Source organism: Propithecus coquereli, unplaced genomic scaffold, assembly GCF_000956105.1.
Source record: "Propithecus coquereli isolate 6110/MARCELLA unplaced genomic scaffold, Pcoq_1.0 Scaffold3, whole genome shotgun sequence".
Classification (NCBI taxonomy): domain Eukaryota; kingdom Metazoa; phylum Chordata; class Mammalia; order Primates; family Indriidae; genus Propithecus; species Propithecus coquereli.
The window spans coordinates 11302590-11322628 of record NW_012148618.1 but is presented as its reverse complement, the minus strand read 5'-3'; the positions used below and the strand labels follow the sequence as shown (position 1 = coordinate 11322628).

The 20039-nt window shown below is 52.4% G+C and overlaps 1 protein-coding gene across 1 annotated transcript; it reads left to right on the top strand.

The window, feature by feature from the left end:
* The first annotated feature begins 2709 nt into the window (after positions 1-2709).
* BMF (Bcl2 modifying factor) lies at positions 2710-18968 on the top strand. Its single transcript, XM_012649542.1, has 4 exons — positions 2710-2831; positions 4925-5221; positions 6709-6869; positions 18763-18968. Exons 2-4 carry the CDS (start codon positions 4930-4932, stop codon positions 18862-18864), a joined length of 555 nt encoding a protein of 184 aa, XP_012504996.1. The 5' UTR covers positions 2710-2831; positions 4925-4929; the 3' UTR covers positions 18865-18968.
* The last annotated feature ends 1071 nt before the right edge of the window (positions 18969-20039 follow it).

Below are 20039 nucleotides of genomic sequence, written 5' to 3'. Positions count from 1 at the left end.
CAGGAGGAAAGCCAATGACAAGAGAAGGATGGAAGCAAGGTGAGGAAGGAGGTCTGTGGGAAACCATGGAGGGCTCCCAGTGCCCTTCACGGAGGCTGGGCTTGGTCTCCTCATCTTCCCACACGTGGCACGAGTACAAGGTCACCCTGACCAGCTCTGACACTCCTGCTTGGCCAAGCCTCCTGGTAAAATAATTTACCTCCTTTTGGCTCCAGCACCTCTTGCTGGACATCTGTCAACTCCTGGGGGAAGTAGGCTGTTGGCCAACCTTGAATCTCCCCTCTTTCGCTTTTCCCTCTGCTCTGTCCTGTGGGGATAGTATTTTCCTACTTTAGCAACCACAGCCCTCATTATGCCTGATTCATTCTTTTTTTTTTTTTTTTTGAGACAGAGTGTCACTCTGTTGCCCTGGCTAGAGTGAGTGCCGTGGCGTTAGCCTAGCTCACAGCAACCTCAAACTCCTGGGCTCAAGTGATCCTACTGCCTCAGCCTTCCGAGTAGCTGGGATTACAGGCATGCGCCACCATGCCCGGCTAATTTTTTCTACATATTTTTGGTTGTCCGATTAATTTCTTTCTATTTTTAGTAGAGACGGGGTCTCGCTCTTGCTCAGGCTGGTCTCAAACTCCTGAGCTCAAACAATCCGCCCATCTCGGCCTCCCAGAGTGCTAGGATTACAGGCGTGAGCCACCGCGCCCAGCTGCTGATTCACTCTTTTTCAAGTACACCCTGAGGGAGCTAGGGAAAGAATGGGTAGGAAAAAGGTATAAGGAGACTTCAGGCTCCACTGGGTTGAGGGTCCCAGCTCCACTAAAATTTGTCTGAGTTTACAACCCAGGAGAGCAGCTTGGTGGGTAACAGCACTGCCCAGTCCCACCGACCCTGGTGGGTCAGGCCTCTATCTTCTCTCACCTACATTGTTGCAGGGACTGGCTTCCTCTCACTGATTTCTGAACTCATCATTTATCTTTCCCAAAGTTCAGGCTTGGTCCAGTCACTCATCTTTGATAAAATCTTTGCTGCCTCCCCTTTATAAAATACAGATCCCTCAGCCCAGCATTCCAGGGACACTTCTGCAATCTGACCTGAACCTCCCTGCCTATGTTCACCCTTTCTAAATCCCAGTGTGCACCCAATGATCCAGTCATCCAGCCTGCTGCTCCTCCCTGGACAGGCAGACTCTCCTGTTCTGTATTTTATTCTGCTGCCCCTAGGCCTGGGCTGCTCTACCTGATTTTCCTTATTGAAAAATTTTCCCATTCAACTCAAAAGCCATCTCCCTGAAGCCATCCCCAGTCTTTGCATTCTGAATTTTTCTGCATCCCTCAGCAGTCATTATTCCTGACACTTTCGTTAGTTCCAGGTCTACCTCTCATAGTAGATTGTAAGCTCCCTGAGGGCAGGCACCAGGTTGTTTTTGGCATGTAGCCCAATACCTGACACAAAGTAGGTGCCCAAAAAATGTTTGTGAAGTAGCCCATAGACTCCCGTGGGAGATCTACAGTACAGCCCCAGCAGTTTCTAGCTGCTGCCATAAACGGGATGTGAGGCAACCGTCCAAGCAGCGCCCTGCATTCTTGGGCTCTCCTCGGCCAGATGCTTATTTTGCCAATGTCCACATCCAGTCAAGAAGAGGACACGAGGGCCCCTTTGGTTGTGTTTGACTCGAATGTCACTCAGTAATAGTGCCAGCACACGTGTTCTCCTGCTTCCTACAACTTTGGGGCTGGACTTTTCCTCTGACCCGCCCGATGGGCGGGAGGAGTTTTGCCACTAGGCTGGGATCCACTGGGATCCGCACCTTGCACCCACTAGACGCTCTGGCCGCATCTAAAAGCTGCCCGCCTTCTCCTCCCCTTCCTTTCTGAATGCGCAGCAATTATTCTGCCCATTGCGGAGGAAAAGAAGACAAAAGTCACTCTGGCGCCCCCTCTCCCTCACCTAATTGACAGGACTCAGACTCAGGGACTCTCTGGCGCTTCCAGAGCCTGCGTCAGGAACAGAATCCGCGCGGGCGACGGCGCTCCAACAGCGCTTTCTGGCAGGGGTCGGAATTTTGCTCGGCCCCTTGTAATGTTTCCAAGGGAAGGTTCGCACATTCGTGACCCTCCCTGGCAGCCGCCCAGCCCGGGACCTGGGGCTCCACTCGCCATTGGCCAGTCATAGGTGTGACGCGCTGGGAGGCGGGGCCTCATCAGCTGTTTGCGGGATGCCCCGAGCGGGCGTATTTTGGAAACAATACCGCTCGGTGCGGAGTGGCCTCCTCCCGCGCCGGCCCGTGCCCGCTGCCGCCGCCGCCCCTGCCTGCGCCGCCCGCCGCCCGCCGCAGCCCGGTGAGCGCCCGGGCGGCGGCCGGGGGCCGGGCGGAGTTGGATCGCACCTCTTCGGGGAAGTGGGGAGCAGAGTCGCGCTGCGCGTGGGGGCCTGGGAAGGGTTTGGGCTGCGGACGTCTGGGGTGACCATGCAGAACTGGGGTGCCGGGGTGAGGGAACGGGGTGCGGAGCCCCTGGGCGCGCTGTTCCAAGAGGGAACTTGAGTGTAGCCTTTGGGACTCGAAGAAGTTGGGTCCAGGTGGGCAGGGGACCCGGGGTGCACTGCTGAGGCGACCGGGGCGCCGGCTTCTGGGTCTGACTTTGGGGTAGGTCAGGGAGTTGTGGGGCGTCGTGCCTCCCTGCGGAGTCTGAAGGCTCCTCTCCTTAACAGCTGGGCTTTTTCCCTCCTTCCCAATCGAGTCTGGGCGCCAAGCCCCAGAGTGCTCATCACGCTGGACCCTGGCGCGGAGCCCTGGCATCACGACTCGGAGGCCGAGACTCTCTCCTGGAGTCACCCAGGTCTGGGGGGCGGGGTGTGTGTGTGTTTCTAGGTTTTAGCCACTGTTGAGGCTCAGGGTGTCTGGCAGCTGCCTTCCGAAAGGAGGAAGAGTCTAAGTTCAGCATCCCTCTTTGAGCCCTTAAGGGCTGGGATGGCTCCAGCAGGTTTTAGTTCCTCTTGCTAGGAGTAAAGCATTCCTTGGCAGTGTTCTCAAGAAGTGTCCCCTCCTACCAGTCTGGACATCACCGCTTCAGCTCAGGGGAAGAGGGAGGAGAGGATCTCTTCACCCTCTCCCAGCTGACACTTGACCTTGCCCAGCACCCCTTCAGGGGCTCCCACCGACAGGAGAGCCACCTGCAGTCCCTGTGGAGAGTGGGAGGGCTCCCCAGGGCTCACAGAGCCACACCCTCTCGCTGCACCTCCCCCACTGTCCAGTCCAGGCAAGGGTTGAACTTTGGGGCTTTGCTGGGAGGGGGAGGGGAAGGTGATAGGCTTCAAAGGAAAAACCAAGACAATGACTTCTGCTTGTGATTGGCTTTGGAGGGCCCCTTCTTAGGTTGGGATTGCCATCCTGCAGAGAGGAGGCTGGAAGGCAGGAGGGGAGCCCCTGCCAGGTGACTGGCAGGACAGCCCTTGGTCCTTTCATCAGGAAACTTTGTTTCCTGTTACTGATAAGCTGGAATACAGCACCACCCCCCTCTTTGGAAACACTATCCAAAGAACACCATGTGTCTGCTTTGCCATCCTAGCAGGCATGTCCTCACTCTCCAGGGAAGAGGGCAGAGACAATACTACAGATAGCTTGGGGACCGGGTGGATTGGAGGGAGGATTAAAGCAGACACTTCAGAGAGAGCTTGCATATGGGAAAGGCAGGATTTCTGAATTTTACTCAGATTCCTTTAAGTACTTCACCAACCCACAGACCATTTGGCTTGTTCTTCAAAGGAAAGAGACTGCGGGACAGAACTCCTGGAGATCTCTAATTGAGTCTGACAAAGATGAACGTTGTCTCTCTGTATCCTTAACCATTCAAGTGGCTGCTGCTTCTGGCTGTGCTGGGGGCCCTAAGCGGTTCCTGGTGTGTGTGTAGGGGGCTGGGTTGGAAGCTCAAGATGCTGAGTGGTTCCAAGCTCAGACTTCCAAGAGCCATCAGGTAGAGCAAAGAGGAACTTCTTTGTCACCAAGAAACTCACATCAACAACCTGAATAGTATAGACAGTGAGTGAGGTCATAGAGAGAAGGCTGAATTTTACTTCCTTCTGTGAGACAGGTTCCACCAATCTCAGGTTCAGCTCTGGCAGGAATGGTAGACTGGGGATGAGGATTTGAAGTCATGGAGACTAGTGGGTACACTGCACTTGGGGAGGCTGGAACTTTGCTGGAGGCTGGACCTACCCTCTAGGCCAACCTGTAGTGGACAGGCAACTCTACTCTGCTCTGAGGCAAGCTGAGAGGGCAGCTGCAATGGCTAACTAGGGTCTTTATCTCCTCTCCCAGGACATACTCTTACCACACTGCAGAGCCTGTTTGTTGTGTTGTGCAAGCAGGGGGTGGAGACAAGGGTAAATGGGCAGCAGGGCGGGGCTTAGCAGGTTTGGAGGGAACCTGGCTGCCCTAGGATTGCTGGCTTTTGTTTTTGCTACTGAATCTGGAGCTCAGCTCAGACTGAGATGAGAGTTTGGGGATTACGCCTTAGGGTGGAGTTTGCATGTGTGTGTTGTAGCATTGTGTGTATAGCCAGCCACAGCCCCCTTCTGCCCTCCCAGAGCCACTTACAGAGGCTAGTCTGGTTTACACTTCCCGAGTACCCTGCATGCTTGTAGCAGCTGATCCTGCCTGTGCTGTTGTTCACAACCCTCAGAGTCAAACTTCATGACCAGCCTAGTTTAGAAGGGGGAGGAGGTGTAAAGGGTGGTGCTGGTGGCCCCAAGGAAGAGGTGTAAAGAGTCCCCGAGCTTTGAGGCAGTCCACATTTGGAGAGTGGGTGTCACCCTTGGCTGTGCTTTATTACCAGGGTTGTATGTCATCTGTATGGGCCCTGCTCCCTCAAATAAGAAGGGGGAGCAGGATGGGGTTGGCAGCATCCCAGATGCCTGCATTGCTCCCTAACAGGGGAGATGGAGCCATCCCACTGTGTGGAGGAGCTGGAGGATGATGTGTTCCAGCCAGAGGATGGGGAGTCGGGGACCCAGCCCGGGAGCGTGCTCTCTGCTGACCTGTTTGCCCAGAGCCAGCTGGACTGCCCCCTCAGCCGGCTTCAGCTCTTCCCTCTCACCCACTGCTGTGGCCCTGGGCTTCGACCCACCAGCCAGGAAGACAAGGCCACCCAGACCCTCAGCCCAGCCTCCCCAAGCCAGGGTGTCATGCTGCCTTGTGGGGTGACCGAGGAACCCCAGAGACTCTTTTATGGTGAGTGCTTTTAGCCTCAAGACTCTTCCCACAGAGATTGGGGGAAAAGAGGGGACTTTCCCTCCCCAAACCTGCCCTTTGCTATTTCCTCCCCCAAACTGAGCAGCAGGGGCTGTTGGCTCCTCCGCTCTCAACCTGCTGCTTCTCTGCTTGTTACTGCCACTCACCTATGCTTCTCAAGGGGTCCCCAAGGGGCAAACTGCCTTGCACTTCTTTCTGCCCTTCTGTCTCTTGCTGGAGGGATCCTTGGGCCCATGGGATCTCCTTTTACATCCTGTGCTCCTTGAGTGGTCCAGCCTTTTATATCCTGCTAATGATTTGCCTTCCATAAAGTAGCTCATGTTGCCTCAGAGAAGGCTGAAGGATCTGTGACTCGCTATTGACATGGAAGGGGAAAACCCAGCCTGTTCTGGGAGGGAAGGTTCCTAAGGCAGAAGGTGGCCCCCACTTGTCACTTGGGACTTTCTGTACTTGGAAGGGGAACTGGAGAAAGAGGTTGGGCCTGCCTAGGCTCAATGCCAGCAAAGGGGATGTTTCCAAGGCTAAATCAGACAAGACCCCTTCGTTTGTAGACTTTAGTGGTTTGTTTTATGAGAAATCTGCCCTCCTCTGGCAAAAGGGCAAGGTTAGACATGCTGTTTTCTTCTTTTAGCACAATAGCTTATGGGGGGAGGCTAAAGGTGTCCGACCTTGCTATGTCTAACAGAACAGATTGAGGAGATGCTGTAGTTATTCCCAGAGGGAACTGCCCCGTGGGGCAATTGTGGCAAAGCAGTTTTGGCGGGAGTCTGAGAAGTTGGATAGGGCTGGCAGGCAGGCGGGCTGGCGCCCCTAGCGGTGGCTCTAATGCCAGCACTCGGGAGGTGTGGAGCTCTGGTCTAGAGGTCTGGCCTGGGGTTGTCTCTGGAGAGGAACTTGGCAGTTCTGTGGGTCTCAGGAGTTTTCTTTCCCTTGTTTTTGTACCACTGCCCAGAGCTTCAGGAGCTGAGACCAGCCGCTTTCTACTTAACTAAGAAAGTGAAGACACTTTTTGGTTTTCTTTTTCTCTGTCCCTTGTTTGCTCAACCCAGAAACTCTGGAGGGAGAGCTGCCTCCCGTACTTTTCCAGAGAAGGGCTTCGACCTGCTACTACATGAATAATCAACTGTGGTCAAGTGTAGCTTGAGAAATAAGGACAGAAGGTTGGCCTGTTCACCCACAACACATTACCACCCTGCCCTTTGCCATGGCACTGACAGCAAGCAGAGAACCAAAGGGATGGCTGGGACCGTTCCCTTCTGTCCTCCCAGCATCAACTTTCTACACTTGGGCAGCAGGCAAGGCAGGTTGTCCAAGCTTGGCAGAGTGCCCTGATAAAGGAAGGCTGGTTCCTTTCCCTTCCCATACTAGGGTTTACCCTTGGCCCTAAGTCTTGGCCAGGTGGGGCAGGCACGGGAGGTTGGAGCAGTTGTGGAAAATGCTGAGATGTGCATCCTCTATCTTTACAGGCAATGCTGGCTACCGGCTTCCTCTCCCTGCCAGTTTCCCTGCAGGCTTGCCCCTTGGGGAACAGCCCGCTGAAGGGCAGTGGCAACATCGAGCAGAGGTACAGATTGCCCGAAAGCTTCAGTGCATTGCAGACCAGTTCCACCGGCTTCATGTGCAGCAAGTAGGCGTGGGGGCTTAGGGGTGGAGGGGTTGTGTCTGCTGGGGCTGGGGCCCAGGGCCTACCTCTCTCATCTTTTCAGCAACTCTGTCTCTGCCAGGCCTCAAGGATATGGTCTCAGAGTTTTGGCCTCGGCTATTGCAGTTCCCATGGACTGGATGGGCCCCACTGGATGAGCATCTTGCCCTCATCTCTGAGCTCCACTTTGGTTATCTGCCCACTCCCAGCTCATGCTCCGTAAGAGTGGTGTCAGGAGATGCTATAGTCGCTCCCTACGAATGGAGTGGCTTTCTGCAGCCTTGCTTGACAGACTGTCCCTTTTTGAGGACAAGGTCAGGGGATTGTCCCTTACAGAACTAAGGGAAGATTTTAGGGTGCTGCAATGAGTCTGGACAATTAGGGGGTGCCTGGCTGAGGTACAGTGGGAACCCGGTAACCAGGCCAAGGGATGGGGCCTGAGTGGGGGAAAGTGGTAGAACCAGTTGAAACCTGACACTTTCCAGCTGGGGAGGCTGCTCCTCACTGTCTGTCTGGGAACCAAGGCCTGGGACTGTGGAGAGTGTACCTCAGAGAGTCTCCCCAGACTGGCGGCCAGCAGGGCACTCGGCCGGGTGCTTGGCCGGCAGCCTGGCACCAGCCCCGCCAGGGCGGAGCATCGCGTGTCAGTGGAGCATGTGGCAGAGTCCATCAACAAAGGAGGCGGCTGGCAGGCTCGTGCTGGAGGAGCCCTCCGTGCCACAGACTGGAGGCTGCCCTGCTCGGCAGCCTCTGTCTGGGCTGGGCCCCCAGGCACTTAACCCTTCCTCTCTAGGCTGGCTTTCTGGATGGCTGCCAAGACAGGGAGAGGAGCCTGAGGCCAGATCCGTGCTAGTACAGCCACAGCTGAAGCCAAAGGCATGCCACCTGGAAGGGAACACATTCCCTACCTCTGGGACTGTGTCCCTGGCCCAGCTGGCTCTGTGTGCGTGTGCATGTGTGTGCATGTGTGTCTCTGTTTGTCTGTCTGTCAGGAAATCAAGAGAATAAATAACCACGATTGGGCAGACCCTGAGGTTAGATGGGTAACTTCAGGTGACCAGAGGAGAGTTATTGGTTTTAGTAGATTTGACTTAAGGGCCAAACCATTGCCAGTGCCAGGGGAAGAGGAATTGACCTTGGGTTTCCTGAGAACAGGCCATCAGGTTAGATATGGTTAGTGCCCCTGCCAAGGAGTGTTGAGGGAAATTTGGGGCTAGACCTGGACTTGGCTCTTTCAGTCCCTTAATGGTCAGGAGGGGAGGGTGGCCCTATGCCTAGATAATAGGCCCAAGCTCCAGCCCTATTCCCTCCTTTGATTGTTTGGTGGAAACTTGGCTTAGTGTTTCCCCTTCAGTACATGCGTGGACTCACTCAGATTCTGGTTTTCAGTCTCTTGGCCTCTTTCCTCCCCTGGTTATACAGGCCTAGGGCTGAACCCAGCTCAGTTTCCAGTCCTGGGGCTGGAGAGGATGGGAGGACGCAGCGGCTGTGGGTCTCCTGGACTCATCTAGAAGACTATGTGGAAGGCAGCTTACTTCATTTACAATAATCTGATCTCCTTCAGCAGTTGTTTCCCAGAATATTCCCCCATCCATTGGTGAGCCCCTGTAGGCTTGGGAGCAGGCTAGGAGGCCTCCCTTGCCCAGCTGTGCCCTGGCACAGGACTGTGACACAATCGTGGGGACCTTCCTCCTGACTCAGTCCTGAATAGGAGGAGGAGGAGGCCCTTATCCCAAGGTCTGGCCCTGCTTTTTGCTAGTCGGCATCATTTCTCCCAGCTCTACCTCTTCGAGGGCACAGGTCAGTTCCAGACAGGGTCCTGTCCTCTCAGCCAGAGCCACCCCAGCTGGGGAGAAGGAAAACCAGAGGAGAGCTGCATGAGAGTCTTCCCTGCCCTGCACTTCACTCCACACTGGCACCCAAGTTCCCTGCGCCCCCACCCTCCTGCCAGCTGTCTACTTCTCCTACCTTGCAATGGCAGGAGGCTAGCCAGTGAGGCCTTTCTTGTCAAAGAGCTGGTTTCCCCAAATTTTCCAGTATGAAGAACCAGGCTTTTTGTCTTTTCCTTGGCGAATTCTCCCCAGAGTCCTCTTGCTTTTAATCCCCTCCTCCCTGGCCCTATCCACAGACCTTCACTGGGAACTCATCCTGTGGGAAGGGCTAGGCTGATAGCTTCAGGCAGGTGGAGCATTAGCCCTCCTGGGACCTTTTAGCAGCTGGTTTAAAGAAGTGAGTCATTTTCTGAACTTAATTCTTATATAAACTATGGTCTAATATTTCATTTATAGAAAGTACTGTTGTCATTCCTCCATTCTTATCCTTTATTTTCTTTCCCTATTCCCTTCCCTCCTTTTTGTAAGCAGAGAAACTGAGGCATTGGGAAGGAAGTTGTTTAGGATTAAGTCTCTAGGATTCGGATACAGAGTCAGAAGGCCCAAGTTTGAATACCAGCTCTGCCACCTGCTAGCCACTGAGAAGTCACTTGACCTTGCTGAGCCTATTTCCTCTTCTACAAATTAGAGCTAATACCATAGAATTTTATTGTGATGAATAAGTGACAAAATACCTGTGAACATTCAGAGCACATAGTAGATACTCTTTTTTTTTTTTTTGAGACAGAGTCTCACTCTGTCACTCTGCTAGAGTACAGTGGCATCATCATAGCTCACTGCAACCTCTGACTCCTGGGCTCAAACAATCTTCCTGCCTCAACCTCCTGAGTAGCTGGGACTATAGGCCAGCGGCACTATGCCCGGCTAAGTTTTTTTTTTCTATTTTTAGTAGAGAAGAGATCTGGCTGTTGCTCAGGCTGGTCTCGAACTCCTGGCCTCAAACGATCCCCCCACCTCAGCCTCCCAGAGTGCTGGATTATAGGAATGAGCCACTGTGCCCGGCCCATAGTAGATATTCTTGAATACTTGTTTCCTTCTGTGTGTTTACAATCCTGATTGTCCCGCACATTTGTTCTTGTTCACAGTTCATTTCCCAGTCCACTTGTCAGGCTGGTGGTCCCTGACAGAGCTGCCTCCCCAAACTTCCTTCCACCTGCCCTGTCCAGATAAATCAGCATCCAGGCTCCATTCAGTTGTAGACCTTGGCCTTATCCATTTCTCCTCCGAGAATGATAGTCATTCCCCATCATTGTAGGTTGAATTTAGAGAGCTGTGAGAGAGGCAACCCAGGAAGGAGCTTGAGTAAGCCTGACTACCTCCTCTCCCCCGGATCTGGGGCAGCGTCCTGGGGCCAGATGGTGGCCATTGGTCCCTAGTCCTGTAGGGAGTGTGAGCGCCCTCATTTTGGCCCAGTTACAGACCTCAGTTGTTCTTCTCTCTGCACTGGAGAAACCTTCTCCCTTGGAGGTGTGGAGCAGAGGGAGTGGGGCGCGATGATGGGATAGGATGGCATTGTGGCAAATTGAGCGTATCAACATGACCCAAGGTGCAACAGGTTCCAAGTTCCCCTGGGTGTCAGTTTATGCAGGCCATGTGCTCTTTCGGTATATTTCCCAGGAGTGTTGTTAGGTGGAGGACTAGCCTGGTTACCCCAGTGATCAATTCCGGGTGGCTCCTCCAGATCCACCAGAAGGTCGGAGTGCTCACTGTCATCTCTTTGGGTCTGCAGAGCAGCAAGAGGTCAGAGGCAGAGTAAATGGAGGTAAAAGCCTGTCTGAACTTTGCCACACATCCCATTCTCCTTTGGCTGGGTCAGGAGTGAAGGTTCCCCTCTTTGCTGCTTCATGAGCTGACAAACTGTAGCAGCGACCCCGATGCTCTGCTGACTATGGCTTACTTTGACTTGGGCTCTGTGAGGATGGTGTCATGGTGTTTCCATGTCCATCAGCCTCAGCAGAGAAGAGTGAGGGGCAGATTCGCTTCCTAACTGAGCTCACAGGCTGACCTGGCCAGAAGGTCTGAGCTTCTTTCCTTTGCCTGTGCCATAGTCTCCTTCAGCATGGGCCTAAGGAGGGGCAGGAACTGGTGTCCCCTCCCCTTGGGAAAGTCTCCTGTCCCAGTGGCCCATCGTGACATTTGTGGGGGTATTTGTGGGCAATGTTAAGAAACCAAGGATCTTCAAAAAAGGCAGCTACTGTAGACTGGTGAGTGAGTAAAGCTACAGGAGGATTGGAATTCTTCATGTTGTCAATAGCCTTTTCACTTGGACCAGAGTATCTCCATTCAGAAAAGCTGGGTTTAGAAATTCCCTGAATTAGACTTTTTGGAAAATGAAACCTGAGAAAACTTGCAGCCACTCAGTTGAAACCATCCTTCATTGTAACATCACAGAAAGGATCCCGGACTTGGAGGCTGATCTGGGTTAAAATCCCACCTCTGCCACTTATAAGTTCTCTATATCCATGGACAAATCATTTAACCTCTACGGGCCTTGGTTTCCAATACTTACCTTGCAGAGTTGATGGGAAAGGCCTTTAGGATATAATACAAATAGCTATTAAGGTAGGGACAGTTGACTACTTTTGGAAATGTGTTAAAAGATGACTTCAGGATTTCACCTGGACCTGAATTTATAGTTCTTAGGGAGCTCTTTTGGAAGTTATACCCAAGTTGGTGTTCACATGGTTTATTACCTAGCAGCTTCTCTACCCAGCAGCCTGTTCAGAGAGCCCCTGACTGCTTCCTGACCCTCAGGATGCACTCCTTGCTGGCGGGTGGTTTCTTGGAACTCAGACCTTGGCTAGTGAGGTTGATCAGGCTCTAAATGGGGCAGCCCTGGGCAGGGCCCCAGAGATTTGCCCTAGAACAAGAAAGGTCTCTGGGGAGCCAGCCTCTGTCCCAGGAGTGGGAGGTCTACCTAGGCCAGTGCCAGGGGAAGAATGAGGCTGGGGGAGGGGCTGTGGAGAGCGGTGTGCGTGAGAGCCAGCACTGGGGCTTGGGGGCCCTGTGTTTGCTCTGTGGCTGGCTCTGTTTATATCGCTCGCTAAATTTAGCTTCTGAGTCATCAGCGTGGCAGACTAGAGGCCGAGTTCCCCACACACTCTGCACCTGACTACTCTCTCTTCCAGGAGGAGAAGGGCCTTGTAGTTCCAGACAGTTCATTCCCTCCTCACTAAGGCAGGCCATGGGGATGGGAGCCGGGTTTTGGTTTTTTTTTTTTTTTTAGAGGATGGGTGATGGGAGGAGGGAGTTGGGGGAAGCACAAAGAAAGAAGGATAAAGAAAAATGTCTGGTTTGCCTTTTGATCCACGTTCGGCAGCCAAGAGGGCATGTTTCATGTCCAAAACACAGACAGTCAGCGCGTGTGTGGAGGGGAGGGTTCCAACCTTCTTCCTTGCCCAGTTTGCCTCATCCTGTCCCAGAAACTGGCCCAGGATGGGACAAGAACAGCCAACTGCATAGGGCCCCAAATTGAGAGTCAGAGACTTTGGGTTCCTTCTGCATAACCACCACAGGCCTGCTCCTCCTCAGTCGGCTTTAACCAGGGCACACACCAGTGAGCCTCAAGAAGTTGCCCAGTGCTTCGATGGAACTGTTCTCAGATGGAGGGAAACTAAACAGAGTGATCCCTGGGGAAACTGGATAAAGTTCTCAGTAGTTCCTGCCCCAGACTCTGGAGGTACAGGACAAAGGTCTGGGGTCATGGTGGCATGGCACAACCCTGCTCTTCACCCTCACCCTCAGCCCCCAGCGATGGGGGCCAGCGTCCTCCAGTTGTGTTAGAGGAAGCCCTGATGTCTTCGACTGAGAACTGGCCGGCTCCAGGCTCCCCTTTCTCCCTTGGAGAAGTGATTGATGTTGCCGCAGTGGCTTCAATGTCCTGTTAGCACTGCTGGCTGGTCTGAGGAAGCTCTTGACTAGCAGTATTTTTTTTTTTTCCTTTTCTTTTTTGCCACATTGCTCATTACTTGGGCACCTGGGTCAGAAGCAGTGTGAGCAGTGTGGGGTGGTAGACCCACTGGGCCCAGAGGTTGCCCCAGCTTGGCAGCCTGGGATCTTGAGCCCAGTTGCCTCTGGCAGCTGTGGCCAATCTCAGTGTAGAAAGTCAGGGATCTCCCCAGGACTTCACGAATCTGCTCGGGAGACAGTGCTCCTGGGGCAGGCCCTGCGTACGGAGCTTGTGGAGGTGGGTCCTGGTTTTCCTGGCCTCACCGGGAAGGACGAGCCTGCTCAGTGCTGCCACCAGGCCCAGTGCTTTGCATGTATACTCATTTGATCACCACAGCAACCTTGTACTTTTAGACCCCATGGCCCTGTTTTGTAGGACACTGAGGCTCAGAGACGTGAGGTAACATGCCCAAATCACACTGTAATCGGCTGAGCTGGGAGTCTTACAGATTTGATTGATTATAAAACTGTGGTCTTCTCACCATCTCATCCCTGCTGCTCAGCAAACACGTTCCAGAAAGCAGGTACAACGCAGCTCCTGTCTATTGCCCCGTCTGGTTCTGCCTCATGTAATACTTAGTTCCACGTTCTTGCTCTTCTCCCCATTCTCTTGTAAAAGAATTGAGTACAAGCTTTATATTTTAATCATCTTTGTATCCCTCAAAACTCTCAGCTCAGTTGGGTGCTTGATGAAAGCTTGCCGAATTCAACAAAAACATCTTCCCAACTTCTTTCAAGTGGAATTTACCGAAAGTCTCTCTTATCTCAGTGTTCCTGTTCTCAACTGCAAGGCTCTTTCCTTCGACCTTGGCCTGGGTAGGTTTGGAGTGTGACAGGGGACAGGGAAGTGGCAGGAAAGTGACAGGTTTTGGAGTGCAGATCACCCTGTAGAGTCGAGTATATGCAATTCTGCATTTTAAAGGATTGAGCATGGCTTCAGAACATGGTCTAAAGTTATACTTTCAGACCAGTTTTAGCTTTATTTCTGTTTGATCTCAGTAAGCTCTGCCTCTGAAAGGTTTATTTTTTCTGGTCCACAGCATCCTTACTAAGTAGTTAATGATCTGGAAACAATGTCTTTAAACATACTAGGGGAGCAGTTCAGTGGTGATTCGCTTTGAAAAGGTAATACTGTTTTCATAATGTGAGTAAAACTGTAATTTTTTTATTATTATAAAGTAAAAAGCTGACACACTGTAATATTTTCGTGAAAGGACATACCTTTGGAGTCAGAAGGCTGGGGTTGGAATAACCCCCTCTCAGCTGACTTACTTGGGATGATTTTCTGAGCCATGTTTCCCTGTCCGTGACATGGGATTGATGATACCTACCCTTCCAGATCTTTGTGAGGATCAAATGAGAAGACAGGAAAGCACCCTGTTCTAAGTGTGAGATAGTATAAATTGCTGTCTGGTGGATTTGCATTTTGTGTGTTAGGTTCTTTTACAGCCGCGCACTGCTTGGCTTTGCTTCTTCCTCTGTCTTTGGGGGTGAATCAGCTCTCGCTGGAGCATCTGGCACACTGTGGCACACACAGCCCCCAGAGGGTGTGAATTGGATCTGAAGAGCGGAGAGGCAGAGGGAAATTCTTATCCAGGGAGGGCAGGGAACGAGCTTTGTGCTTAGGGCAGAGGGCGTGTGGGATGAAACAGAGTTTGATTTATGTAACCCAACCTTGTCAGACACCACAGCCAGCTCTTTAAAAAAAAAAAAAGAAGAAAGCCTTTTACTAGTTGGGCCTCTCCTCAGGCGAGAGGCTGATACTATCACATAAAATACATCTTTAGACCTGACTAGACATCAGTTGTTCTGGCCTCAGACAAGTGGGTTATTTTGCAGGGCTGGCTCTTCTGTAGTCAGTCCGGCGTGCACTTGGTGAATGCCCACTGTGTACCTCTATGCTCCCCATTACCCAGGATGAGCCACCGCGCTTACAGGCACAGTGCCTCGCACACGGTGGGGATTTAAACACTTGCTGACCGACTGCCTTCATCCCCTGACCATAGCAAGAAGGTGAGGCTGAGCCAAAGGATACTCACAGGTCTCTGGTGCCTGCCTGTCCTCTCTTAACTGAAGGGAGCACTTTGATCTGCGATGTTAGGGCTCCTTCCCTTGGGGCATTCGTCTCTATTCTTTCCCTCCATGCCTTGGTTCTACCCTGTAGGCTCAACGAATTTGAGGGCTCTAGGGTAAGGCTGCCACCCTGGGGCACCCCGGCTGTGCATTCTAGGAACCCCCATCCTGTGGGGGGAGATGAAGCCAGGTCTAGGAGAGCTGGGTCTTGCTCTGGGGTTGCCCTCGTTATCTCAGGTTGGGTGCTGGGTGCTATGCCAGGTGCCTAAGGGTCAGAGGCCTACTCTTTCCTGGTTCCCCTTCCTTCTCCCCGGCTCTTCCACACCCTCTTCTGGAAGGACCCGTGTTGTCTGGTGTTTTAGTGTCTTTGTGTACTTCATCCTGTTGGGTGAATGCTGACTTCCTTCCTCCGTACTGTTTCTCCCACTGGCCGCCCTTCAAGTCCTTTTTCTTTCCTTTCTAGTCAGGCCCTTTTGTTTAACTTTTAGAAAATATTTTATTTGTTGTAGTTCCTCGTAATCAGGGCACTCTTTGATTTCTTGGTACGAGGCAGCTTGGTTTCCTTTTGGAAAAGGGCCTTCGGGGGCTGCCCCGTGGCAGGGAAAGGCGGAGTGGAGTATGTGTGGCAGCTGCTTGTGCCCAGAGAGGTTCGTGGGCCTGTGGATGGGCTCCCAGACCCTACACCAGGCTGACAGGATCAGTTTTTGGAGCTCTGAATTGTGGTCCTGAAGGCAATCGTAGATAACAATCTCCTCGAGGTTGGAAAAGCACCTCAGTGGTTTCTAAAAGCAGATCTGTAGCCTGGCTGCCGCAGAACCACCTGGGCAGGATTTACTTCTGGTGTGGCCGCTGGGGTAAGGCCTATAACTTTGTGGGAAGAGATTGAAAGGGATTGAAGAAAACACCAAATCATGAAGTGTTTTCTTCTAGGCTACAGAATCATAAGTGATTTTATCTCCTACTTTGTAATTTCTTGTATTTCCAAGCTTTCTACAGTTAACATGTATTGCTTTTATGATAAAAATATATAGTAAATGATTTCTGATTTTTAAAATGTCACCCAAAGAGCTTGTTCAATATGCAAATTCCTGGGACCCTTTCCTGGAGATTCTGACTCAGTTGGTCTGGGTGGGGCCTGGAGACTATTTACACTAACCCCTCAGCGGTTCAGTGACACAATTGGGTGTGAAAACCACTGATCTAATTCAATACCTGCATTTTCCTTATAAGTCAAGTGAGGACTCACAAACAGGTTGGTGGGAAATCCCAGCCTAAAGCCAGGTCCTCTTATCCCTGGTATGGGGATCTATCCACCACCCATAATGCCTTCCTCGCCAATTCATGAGCCCTGAGGACGTCACAGGCAGAGGCGTGGAGCCCAGATTCTTCCCGAGGGCTGGCCATGTGCCCTGCCTCCTGCATCGAGGCCTTCCCTCTGACAGCGCTCTCCAGGTCTCAGTTGCTTCTGGGTCCGCCAGTATCCTCAAATGATGGAGGTGAGAGTGCTGCCTTGCCTCATCGCTAGAGACCTGAGGGCCCAGGAAGTTACGCAGTCAGCAGGTGGCCTCTGTTAGTGGAATTTGGGGGAAACTGAGGCATACACAGATGGGATTGGCCCAGGCCCCAAATCACAGAATTATCATCTCCCTTCCTTGGCCGTTGAGCTGTTTTGAGATGATTTAGTAAGGAGAGGATGGCAGGTTTACTTTGGTATAAAGAAGGGCTCATGGTAGCACTGGGAGCACAGTGAAAATGGGAAGGGGTGCTGCTCTAGGGCCAGATTGCCTGGGTTCAGTCTAGTCCCTGCCATTTACTAGCTCTGTGGTTGTTGTTACCTAACTCTTTCGGTTATCTCGTCTTGATGGGCCTGGTAATATATACCTACTTCATAGGGTTGTTGAGAGGACCAAAGGAATTGAGTATGTATAGAGCAGTGTTTCCCATAGTATAGCATGCCTCGGGGTCACCTGGGGAATCTTCTGAGTTGGTGGGTCTACATTTCTAGGAAGCTTTTTAGGTGACGCCGAGGTTGCTGGCCCATGGACCACACTGAGCAGCAAGGTTGTAGAGCTTGCAGAACAGAGCCTGGCAGCACTCTCCATGTTACTGCTGTTGTTATGATCATGAGTATTATTGATACTTGGCCTTTTCAAACAAGCACCTGAGGAGATTTGGGATTCCAGCAGACTGGCTTCTCCAGGGATCAGTCTTTTCCTGGATTCTCCTTGTGTTCCGCCACGTGACCTTTGCACCTGTCCTGGGCAGCAGCTGGGGAGGGGAGGAGAAGGGAGGGGGTCCTCTGCCCAGCTGCTACAAGCCTGCATCTTCGGGTTTGTAGCTGAGTCCATTTTCACGCGGCTTTACTCTTAACCAGATTTTGTTAAGCCGGGTGTGTTTCCTCTTTTTACTCATCTTTGTTTACAAAACATGAGGAAGCCATCAGTCTCTACCCAGCCTGTGTCTGCCAGGCCTCTTCTGTGGCACACCCGATTTCCCTTCCCCTCCTAGCAGGAGCTGTGCCTCCAGCTTGCTGGGTTATTTTCCAGTCTCTTCCGTAGGGGAAAGAGGAATGCTCTCGTCGTGGATGTGGGGCAATCTGTGTTCACCTGCGTTGTCGGGCTCTGAGGTCAGCCTCAGTGGATACTGCTCTTCTCTTTGTGGCCTAGGGCAGGTTCCCTGGGGACAGGTCAGGGAGGCCGGGCTGGGTGTAACTTCAAAGCTCTGGGAGTCCAGGAAACCTGGGCTCACTGTCCAGTTGTGCCACCGACTTAGTCTATCCTCTTCCCATGTGACTAGGAGCAGTTGCCTGGCGGGGGCTGGGCCGTGGTTAAAGACAGTTTAAGAGAGGGCTCCAGCTCCCCCGGACACCTCACATAAACTTGCTTGCTGCCTGGGCCGCTGAAGTAATCCAAGTCCAGCTTGTGCTGGCTCCTCTCTGCACACTAGGTTTTTATTCCCCTGTCCACTGAGAAGCCTGTGGAGAGGCCCCAGCCCAGTCCTTCTGCCCTGGCAGACAAAGAGAGAACAAAGACTGCCTCTTCCAGCACCCGCTAGTCCCCTCCGGGCCTCTGCCGGCCCGGGGAAATGGTACCTGTGTGGGCAGGGCACCAGCCAGCAGCCTGTGAGCCACTGACCCCTGAACTTTGCCCCTGGCTTCCCAGCCTGCCGGCAGGACCTGGGATAACCTCCAGAGCGTAGTGTGTATTCCTTGTTTTTGTTTTGTTTTCAAGTATGTTCTTGCTTAACGTTTAATTGGCTCCAGTCAGTAGGAAAGCGCTCCAAGAGGGATTATTTATGGCTTACTGTCAAGAGCAGCTATAAAAAGGGCAGCACAGAGCTGGAGACGCTGGGAAGGGAGAGCGGGCAGGCACACGTGTGTGCGTGCGTGTGTGTGTGCGTGTGCATGTGTGTGTGTGTGTGTGTGCGTGCTTGCACTGGATGAAATCAGATTTTTGCTGCCTCAGCAGTGTGGTTTAAATTGAAGATTAACCCTTTGACCTTCACAGTGTCAAATCACTTGCAGATGGAGGCCCCCCCTTTTCCCCTTGTTCTCTCTGTTACTTTGCAGTGGGGGGAGAGAGGAGGGCACTTCTTCTCTTTCTCTCTGAAGCAAGTTTGTTGTTCACACAGCTGAGGTTTGAGGGGCTCGGGAGCCAATCTGATTAAAAGCAGCACTTGGCTAAACTCTGGAAAATCCTGCAAGCAGGGGAAAAAGTTTAATCCTTTTGTGCATAGTGCACACAGAGCCTGGTCTTTTCTTTTTAATGTTAAAACTGCAATTGTTTTTGGAGGACTCAACTATCTCCTCCACACACCACTTCTCTTTGGCCTCCCCCCTTCTCCCCCGAGTTTGCCGAACTGATAGGATTAAAGAGCCCTGAGACGTGTAGATCGGAACTTTTATTGGAAATGATAAGGAGTCCTCCAAGGATGTATTTGGGAGTTTTTTTTTTTTTTTCTTTCAGCACCAGCAGAACCAAAATCGCATGTGGTGGCAGATCCTCCTCTTCCTACACAACCTTGCTTTGAACGGAGAAGAGAACAGGAACGGGGCAGGTCCCAGGTGAGGCTGGGCTGCCCTCTTCTCATGGGGCACCAGGAACACGGTCTGGAACAGGAAGGACGTCGGGCAGGACTGACACTGTGTCTTGTGGAGTTGTTTTTTGTTGTTGTTGTTTTGTATTTTTAAAATTTCTTTGGTGTACATACGACATACCCAAGCGGGACTTGTTTTCCCTGTTCAGGGCCTCAGCCAGGAATGGGGCCTTTGTCAAACACTGTTGAAGGAGAGGCTGATGTGTCTGTGATGGCGGGAACTCCCAAGGGCTCTGACAAGTAGATTCTTCAGTCTCCAGCTGTCGAAGATGACCCGTTAGCAGTGTTCTCCTGGGAGTGGACTATAGTTTTTCCACAGGAACTCGGTTAAGAAATAGACTGGATTAGTCTCCCAGTTCCACCAAACCTGTCAGCCTTCCACTGTGGACGGGGCGATGATCCTGACAGTTACATTGCTTTAAGCCACCAGGGCCTCGGTCACGACCTTTCCGGCTGAGAACGGCAGCTTTACCAGGCTGGCCAGCCAGCTCCTCGTCTGTCTGGGTTCTCACTTGGCCCAGCCAGTCCTGCCCCAAGGGCTCAGGGATTCTTGCCCAGCCCCTGTCACCTCCAACAGACCTCAGGGAGGGTCGGGTTTCTCCAAGGACCCCTCAAATATGCCGAAAAATGAACCAAACTCCTGGATAGGCCTCAGATCTGACTTGGTCCCACTTCGAGGCCCCAGGATTGGTCCAGGGTGCAGAGCCACCACTGCCTCTGGCTGTCTGGGACTGGCTGGGTGTCAATCACAAAGGAGCCAAATAGCCAGTCAGCGTGCCATAGCCAGCAGCTTATGCCTTTGTCAGCTCTTCTTTCAAAAGCCCCAGCCAACGGACTGCATTCCACCCCCAGCAACAGCACCGTAGGACATAAAGGGGCAGGTTTGCAGCAGGGCCGGGAGATGTGGCGGCCACCCCACCAATAGGAGTCAGCCCTAGAGGATCCCAGACCCCTTGGTTTCCTTGGAAACAACATACCTCCTCCCCCATATCCCCATTCCTTTTTCACACCTAGTGGGATTCAAGAAGAAGCCAGGACAGTGGCTTTGCCAGCTGAAAAGTGACTTTTAGAGTTAAAGATAATGATTAGAGTGCAGAACCATCAAAGCTGGGTACACATTTCCTGTCTTCCTTCAGCTTCCGGCTAG

What these genes read in the sequence shown, in the direction of transcription:
- BMF (XM_012649542.1), top strand. Translation starts at nt 4,930, where the DNA reads ATGGAGCCATCCCACTGTGTGGAGGAGCTGGAGGATGATGTGTTCCAG. An exon ending in ACCCCAGAGACTCTTTTATG is followed by an intron (nt 5,222 to 6,708) that starts GTGAGTGCTTTT and finishes CTATCTTTACAG; the next exon opens with GCAATGCTGGCTACCGGCTT. An exon ending in ACCGGCTTCATGTGCAGCAA is followed by an intron (nt 6,870 to 18,762) that starts GTAGGCGTGGGG and finishes TTTTTCTTTCAG; the next exon opens with CACCAGCAGAACCAAAATCG.